At 58.9% G+C, this 8,158-nt stretch overlaps 2 protein-coding genes across 2 annotated transcripts; both read right to left on the bottom strand.

Moving 5' to 3' along the window:
* Nucleotides 1-4,614: 4,614 nt before the first annotated feature.
* On the bottom strand, nt 4,615-5,331 carry DQ04_07711000 (hypothetical protein; the record flags this gene model as incomplete). Its single annotated transcript, XM_009315279.1, has 1 exon — nt 4,615-5,331. One exon carries the CDS (start codon nt 5,329-5,331, stop codon nt 4,615-4,617), a length of 717 nt encoding a protein of 238 aa, XP_009313554.1.
* Nucleotides 5,332-6,453: 1,122 nt separating this feature from the next.
* Nucleotides 6,454-7,554, bottom strand: DQ04_07711010 (hypothetical protein; the record flags this gene model as incomplete). Its single annotated transcript, XM_009315280.1, has 1 exon — nt 6,454-7,554. One exon carries the CDS (start codon nt 7,552-7,554, stop codon nt 6,454-6,456), a length of 1,101 nt encoding a protein of 366 aa, XP_009313555.1.
* Between the last annotated feature and the right edge of the window lie 604 nt (nt 7,555-8,158).

Consider the following 8,158-nt stretch of genomic DNA (forward strand, 5'->3'; position numbering starts at 1 on the left):
CGCTGAGAGCAGCAGTGCTGAGGCTAGCAGTGCCTCTGAGGAGGTTGCTGAGAGCAGCAGTGCTGAGGCTAGCAGCTCGTCTGAGAAGCCCGCTGAGAGCAGCAGTGCTGAGGCTAGCAGTGCCTCTGAGGAGGTTGCTGAAAGCAACAGTGCTGAGGCTAGCAGCTCCTCTGACGGGGTCGCTGAGGTGAACAGTGCTGATACTGCCACTGGCTCTGCGAAGCCCGCTGAGAGCAGCAGTGCTGAAGCTAGCAGCTCGTCTGAGAAGACCGCTGAGAGCAGCAGTGCCGAGGCTAGCAGTGCTTCGGAAGAGGTCGCTGAGAGCAGCAGTGCCGAGGCTAGCAGTGCTTCTGAGGAGGTCGCTGAGAGCAGCAGTGCCGAGGCTAGCAGTGCTGAGAAAAACAGTGCTGAGGCTAGCAGTGCCTCTGACGGGGTCGCTGAGGTGAACAGTGCTGATACTGCCACTGGCTCTGCGAAGCCCGCTGAGAGCAGCAGTGCTGAAACTAGCAGTGCTTCGGAGGAGGTTGCTGAGAGCAGCAGTGCCGAGGCTAGCAGTGCCTCTGAGGAGGTTGCTGAGAGCAGCAGTGCCTCTGAGGAGGTTGCTGAGAGCAGCAGTGCCGAGGCTAGCAGTGCTTCGGAAGAGGTCGCTGAGAGCAGCAGTGCCGAGGCTAGCAGTGCNGAGAAGCCCGCTGAGAGCAGCAGTGCTGAGGCTAGCAGCTCGTCTGAGAAGCCCGCTGAGAGCAGCAGTGCTGAGAGCAGCAGTGCCGAGGCTAGCAGTGCCTCTGAGGAGGCCGCTGAGAGCAGCAGTGCCGAGGCTAGCAGTGCTTCGGAAGAGGTCGCTGAGAGCAGCAGTGCCGAGGCTAGCAGTGCCTCTGAGGAGGTTGCTGAGAGCAGCAGTGCCGAGGCTAGCAGTGCTTCGGAAGAGGTTGCTGAGAGCAGCAGTGCCGAGGCTAGCAGTGCCTCTGAGGAGGTTGCTGAGAGCAGCAGTGCCGAGGCTAGCAGTGCCTCTGAGGAGGTTGCTGAGAGCAGCAGTGCCGAGGCTAGCAGTGCTTCGGAAGAGGTCGCTGAGAGCAGCAGTGCCGAGGCTAGCAGTGCCTCTGAGGAGGCCGCTGAGAGCAGCAGTGCTGAAACTAGCAGTGCTTCGGAGGAGGTTGCTGAGAGCAGCAGTGCNTCGTCTGAGAAGGCCGCTGAGAGCAGCAGTGCTGAGGCTAGCAGTTCGTCTGAGAAGGCCGCTGAGAGCAGCAGTGCTGAGGCTAGCAGCTCGTCTGAGAAGCCCGCTGAGAGCAGCAGTGCTGAGGCTAGCAGTGCCTCTGAGGAGGTTGCTGAGAGCAGCAGTGCCGAGGCTAGCAGTGCCTCTGAGGAGGTCGCTGAGAGCAGCAGTGCCGAGGCTAGCAGTGCCTCTGAGGAGGTCGCTGAGAGCAGCAGTGCCGAGGCTAGCAGTGCCTCTGAGGAGGTTGCTGAGAGCAGCAGTGCCGAGGCTAGCAGTGCCTCTGAGGAGGTCGCTGAGAGCAGCAGTGCCGAGGCTAGCAGTGCCTCTGAGGAGGTTGCTGAGAGCAGCAGTGCCGAGGCTAGCAGCTCGTCTGAGAAGCCCGCTGAGAGCAGCAGTGCTGAGGCTAGCAGCTCGTCTGAGAAGCCCGCTGAGAGCAGCAGTGCTGAGGCTAGCAGTGCCTCTGACGGGGTCGCTGAGGTGAACAGTGCTGATACTGCCACTGGCTCTGCGAAGCCCGCTGAGAGCAGCAGTGCTGAGGCTAGCAGCTCGTCTGAGAAGCCCGCTGAGAGCAGCAGTGCTGAGGCTAGCAGCTCGTCTGAGAAGGCCGCTGAGAGCAGCAGTGCTGAGGCTAGCAGCTCGTCTGAGAAGCCCGCTGAGAGCAGCAGTGCTGAGGCTAGCAGCTCGTCTGAGAAGCCCGCTGAGAGCAGCAGTGTTGAGTCTAGCAGCTCGTCTGAGAAGCCCGCTGAGAGCAGCAGTGCTGAGGCTAGCAGCTCGTCTGAGAAGCCCGCTGAGAGCAGCAGCGCCGAGGCTAGCAGCTCGTCTGAGAAGCCCGCTGAGAGCAGCAGTGCCGAGGCTAGCAGCTCGTCTGAGAAGCCCGCTGAGAGCAGCAGTGCTGAGGCTAGCAGNGAGGCTAGCAGTGCCTCTGAGGAGGTTGCTGAGAGCAGCAGTGCTGAAACTAGCAGTGCTTCGGAGGAGGTTGCTGAGAGCAGCAGTGCTGAGGCTAGCAGCTCGTCTGAGAAGGCCGCTGAGAGCAGCAGTGCTGAGGCTAGCAGCTCGTCTGAGAAGGCCGCTGAGAGCAGCAGTGCCGAGGCTAGCAGTGCCTCTGAGGAGGTTGCTGAGAGCAGCGCCGCCGGCTCCGGTGGTGTGGGCCTCTGCACATGGTTGTCGCCTGGTGTGTCAAGGGTCACTACTTTGATGAGTGGTGTCAAGGAGGGATTTGAGATTGTTGTTGCGAATGATGGTGTGTTTTTTGTTAATGGAAGTGGAGGTGGGAAAGCACCTTCTGGTGGTGTTCCTGTTAATTTAACTATGGAGTGCGAGGAGCGCAAATTGGGTTCCATGGCTCGCTTAGGTTGTGTACAGTTCCAGTCCGCTATTAAGAGGAGTTTGAGCGCTTGGCGCTTGCCTAATGAGTCATTATATATTGCTCTGAGTCCAGTTTCTGGGTATCATATCGAGTATAATGAGACCATTGTGGTTTCCGTCGCTGGCGAGGATCTTCCGGCTTGTGCCTTCCCCAAGCCGGTTGCTGATAATATGAAGGAGTATCCACTGGCGGCGGGTGGTGAAAATGCATCGAGGACAATTTCTTCCTTTGTTCTGCGCCTTAATGTGCTGCCCGAAGATGCGGGGAGTGTGGCGACTGTTGCCGGTGAGGCCGGTAACGTGGTGGGAATGATCTCTATTCTCGGTGCACCATTTGGTGTGTTGGGAATTAACTACGTGGCGGCGCTTAACATGATGCCGTGCACTCCGGACGCAACGCGACGAATTTTGTCAAGCTTCCGCAGTCTCTCGCTGACAACTATTGAGGACTCGTTCTTTGGCGTGCTTGTGGGTAACCTCATCCTTGGCGTCGCGGTTCTGCTGATGCACACGCTGGTGATGGTAGTGGCGAAGGTGACGAGGCGGGATAATTGGGGAGATGCGGCGGCGCGCTGCTGGTACCCCGGCTTCTCGCTGTTGGTGCTTGTCAACCTCTACGTGGGAACCAGCTTTGCATCGATGCAGGGCTTCTCCTCTAATGATGGCTCGATGCTGGCGCTTAGCGTTGTCATGTTTGTCGTGTTCGGCGCCGGTCTTGCGGCCGTGCTTTTTGTGGCGATGCTGAAGACAGAAGCGTTTTTCTACACAGCTGCTGTGGTGGCACTTCCGGACGAACGCAAGACAGTGTTGAGCCGCATCGCCAACTGCTGGCTGCTGCGCATGCGTGGTGTTTGGCTGCCGAATGAGGTGGCGGGCCGCTACTTCCTTGTACTGATAAACTTACGCCGCAGTCGCATTGTGTGGGTGACGCTGTGGATGTGGGCACCCACAGTGGTCGCCGTCTTTGCCGCGTTGCCGGTGGTGTCGGCGGCCGGCTGCGTGGCGTCCGACTTCGTGCTTCTCGTCTGCCACGTCTTCTTTTTCGTCATGGTGGCGGCGTTCCGCCCGCTTATCTCACCGCTGGACAACGGCTATCTGATGGTCGTCATGGCGATCAGCGTGTGGATCATCGCCGGCAACATCGCCCTCCTCGTGAAGCCCGACAACTACCGCGCGGAAACGGCGGTGTTCTCCGCCGCGATTGTGGCCATCATTGCCTTCTTTGCCTTCCTCGCGCTCAAGCTGCTGCAGCTGACCGACTCCAAGGCGCGGGCGCGGGTGACGCACTCACTCTTTGGCTCCTTTGCCAACGAGCCGGTATCGCAGCGCGACATTGTTGTGTAACGCACACACGCACTTCTTCTTCCCTTTTAATTGTTTTATATTCCGTTACCAAATTGCCTGCACGTGTGTGCGTTCTCTTCTCTCAGTTGGTTAAACCGTCCAATCGTTCTTTTTTTTGTTTTTGTGCGCCTTCTGCCGCCCCACCCCTCCTGCTGGTGGGCGCGGTTCCTGCTGCATCAACGGCGTCATTCCCACGTCTGCCGTGACGCGTGGGCTTCCGCGGGCGGCCGCAGCCAAGCCACCAGAGTTTAGAGCCATCCGTCTATATATCTCACTGGCGCTGTGACTGTTTCTATCCCTCCGTACTAATTTTGTTTGTCGTTTTGACCTCCTTTACCTATTGTTTGTTTTACTATGATGGTTTACCTGATGCCTTTGACGCTTCGTGGTGGTTTTTACGTCGTGCCTCTGCTCTACAACAAGAGAAATAACAACGAAAAACGAAACACAGTTGTTTTATTTCGCGACGGAAGCCACAGTGAAGGGCAGGTTCTCTCTAACCACACAAACACAACAATAAACGGCACGCGTTGCTGCTGCTCCCGGTGGTGGGATGCATGTCTCTCTTTCTCTGCATGTGTATGCCCAATGACATGCCAACACACAAACTTTCTTTTTTTTCTCTTCTGCCCGCTCTTCTTGGTTCATTCTTAGGGCTCCTTGCCACAGCAGCAGTAGCAATAGACGGCGCCACGTCAAGGGAAATGTAGCGGTACAGCAAGCGGACTCATTGCACACACACCCACACCCATTAGACACACATAGGGGGAGAATGTTTGAACCCATTGGTGCATGCGTGCAGGGGGAGGGAGAGAAGGAGAGAGAAAGGTTCCTGTCAACACCGGGTTTGTGCAGTGGCGCAGCGACGACAGAAATGTTCCATCTGTAGCACAGTGCGATAGCTGGCACCGCCAATGAATGCTTCCGCCATGTGTGTGCCCGTACGCCCACACAGATGCGCACGCAGGAAGACAACGGGCTGCGGTCAGCATCACTGCGGTGGCTGGGTAGGACGCCTTAATGGGGGGCGGATGGGGAAGTGAAGGGCTCTCTGTCCGGTTCACTGTCGCCCCTCGACGAGTGTGTGGTGAGGGCTCTATAAATCTGTGTGCACGCGTTGTCGCTGGCGTGTGCCTGCTTGTGCGTGCCCCCCCTTCTCTGTGCGTGCGGGACTCCCCCCCCTTTGTGTCTCCCTTCACACTTCTTCGCGCACTGCTGCCGCCGCGGCGCCATGCTGTGTGCGTAGTGCTGCTGCCATTACTGCTGCTGGTGGTAGGGTTCGTGGCAGCGGTGTGGGCATGGGGCCCACCACACGACTTTGCCCCCTCCCCGCCTGTTATTCTTTCATTCTTTTCTCCTCCTCCTCCTCTTGCGGCTCGGTGTGGCAGCGTGTTCTCTTGCGGCACGCACATTGCACGGAAGAGAGAAGGGGTGCGTGGGTGCGAGAGGCAGGGAGAGAGATTGAGAGAGAGTGGCTGTGCCACAACATAGCACCACACCCACGCTTACGAACCCACACTTGCAATATACATATACGCAACCTAAAGGAAAGGGACGAGGAACACACACACACAAACGAAAAAGAAGAAGCAAACCAGCAACAAAGGGAAGTGAGACCAAAAACAACAACAACACAAACAATAACAACAAGTCAGTAGGGGCGAAAGGGAAGAGGTAGCGTTCACCCATCATATACGGAGAGAGAGAGAGAGAGAGATTCTGCGTGTGTGGGTGTGGGTGTGTGCGTATCTGTAAAGTACTTCCTTCACTCTGTGTCCATCTGCCTACTTGCCTGCCTGCCTGCCTGCTGCGTCGGGGTGTATATCTCTTCAGCGGCACCCGCAGCAGTCAGGGAGAGGGATCGAGTGCGAGCAGACAGGACACTGAGAGGCGCGCGGCGGGCCGCGTGCACGACACCGACGCGAGAGCTCCGCGGAGGGAATGGGCGAGATGCTGAAGGTTGCCCCAAGCGAGCTGCAATTTGGCGCTGTGGCGGTGAACGATGTGCCGGTGTACTACCGCTTCCGCGTCGTGAACATGGACCCCGTGGCGTCGCTGTCGGTGCAGCTGGCCGCTACCACTGCGCCGGGGGCCATGCGCTTCCAGCTCTGGGACGAGACGCTGCTCCTCGACGACGACGGCGACGGCGACGACAACAACAAGCGGCAGGACGACAGCGCCGCGCAGGACGAGGCGGCATCGAGTAGAGTGCCCCACACAGGGCGGTTGTCTCTCTTCTACAACGCCGTGTTTGAGAGCGTCAACACCATTGATCGGCTGCTCTTGCAGCCCCTTGAGGCGAAGGACGTCGTGGCGATCTTTTTCGCTGACCCGGTGCTGTTTTCCAATGTGATTGTGCAGGCCCCGCCGATGATGCTGAGCGGCGCTATTCACTTGACCGCAGCCTCGCTGACACCGACAGTCTCCACCACTGTGGACAGTAATGGGACACCCACTGCAACAACAACAAGAGCAACGGCATCTGCCTCGTGGTTTAGCGGTGACGGCAGCGCATTCACTGCACAGGCTTCCTCTCAAAGGGAGCGCCGCATCAGCAGCAGACCCACACTAGTGCCTTCTACGCCTTTGAGTACTACTACTAATACTACCACTAGTAGTGTTGCAGGCGGTGGTGGTGGTGGGACTATTGCGGGGTCACCGCTGCTTGGCGTCGTTCGTTCGGAGACAGTGACACTCCCGTTCAGCGTGAGTGTGTTCCTCTCAATGCTCACCCTCTCCAAGACCGAGCTGCAGGCAACGATGGCACCGAACAAGACGCAGCTGATAGATTTCGCCGTCACCAACGCCTCATCGCTGCCGCTACCGTTTGTGCTTCGCACGCAGACAATGCCGCAGAAGAACGTTGAGCTCGGTGTATATGAGGAGGAGAAGTTTGAGGAGCCGAAAATTGGCCGCACACTGATGCTTGACGGCCACGCGTCGATGAACTTCACCCTCATGGTGCGCACCACCGCTGCTGCTGGAAGCGGAGCCGGGGGTGCTGGTGGCGTGGCTGGCATGCAACACCACCGCGCAATTCTCCAGTGCGATAACCTCCGCGACGCACGCAACTCGGAGTTGCTGTACGTGCACGTGAACGTCGTCGCGGCGGAGTCGCAGACGGACCTTGTCAGCGTCGCTGATCCCGCGCTGGACTTTGGCGAGGTGTACCGCGGCACCAAGGCGCTGCGGGAGGTGAGCCTGTGCAACCTGACCCGCGAGGACGTGGCGGTGCGGCTGCTCGACCCGAGGCCGCGGCACTGCGAGGGCGTACTGAGCCTTCTCCGGCCCGGCAGCAGCAGCAGCAGTGACATCACCAGTGAGAACACAAATGGCAACAGCAATAACAACAACAATAACAACATCAATAACAGCCTGAATTCTACTGTAGTGGTGGATGAGGTGGTGATCATTCCCCAAAAGGGCCCCGTGCAAGTGGGTGTCATGTACGTGCCGTCCACCGACCGCGAGCGGAAGGGAACATCGAACCTCAAGTTCGAGCTGGAGTTTGTCGTCACTGGCAGCGGTGGGGACAGCAGTGCGGGCGGCGGCGGCAGCAGCAGCAGCAATAACACCAACCGGAGGACGCAGCGCGTGGTGGTGCGTTGTGTGGCGACGCTCTTCACCAGCACCATCGTCGCCTCACAGACGAGTATCAACTTTGGTGACTGTCAAGTGGGGCAGAGTCGCCGCTGCACCTTTGCGATTGAAAACCCGTCACCGCTTCCCACCACCGTCTTCGTGCAGCTGCGCAGCAAAATCATTTCCATCGAGGGAGTGCAGCCGCGTGTGTCGGCGACCGGCGGCCGTGAGACGGTGGAGGAGTTCTCCATCGCCCCGCAGAGCAGCCTGCCGCTCACGCTGCGCATCAACCCACAGCGCGTCAACCCCACCTACCACAAGCAGCTTACCATTGTGAACGCCTCTAACCCGGCGGAGGACCGCCTCATTGTGAACATCGAGGCGAACAACATGGCCCCGTCCGAGGCGAAGCTCCACAACGAGCTCTACTCCTGCGAGTGCAAGGTGAGCTGCGACGACGGCGGCAGCAGCGGCGGTGGCGGCCACGACGGCAACCGTGCGTCGCGGCTGCGCGCCATCACGAATGTCCCCCTTATTGTCGCCTACGTGCTGCAGTCGAAGGTCGACTACCCGCTCGCCCTGCACCTGCAGTGCTCCAGCGGCGAGATCACAACGTTCCGCCTTGACGGTGTGGCGACGGACGAGTTCGAAGCACTC

This window comes from Trypanosoma grayi (assembly GCF_000691245.1).
Source record: "Trypanosoma grayi strain ANR4 Tgr_771_V1, whole genome shotgun sequence".
Taxonomy (NCBI): Eukaryota; Euglenozoa; class Kinetoplastea; order Trypanosomatida; family Trypanosomatidae; genus Trypanosoma; species Trypanosoma grayi.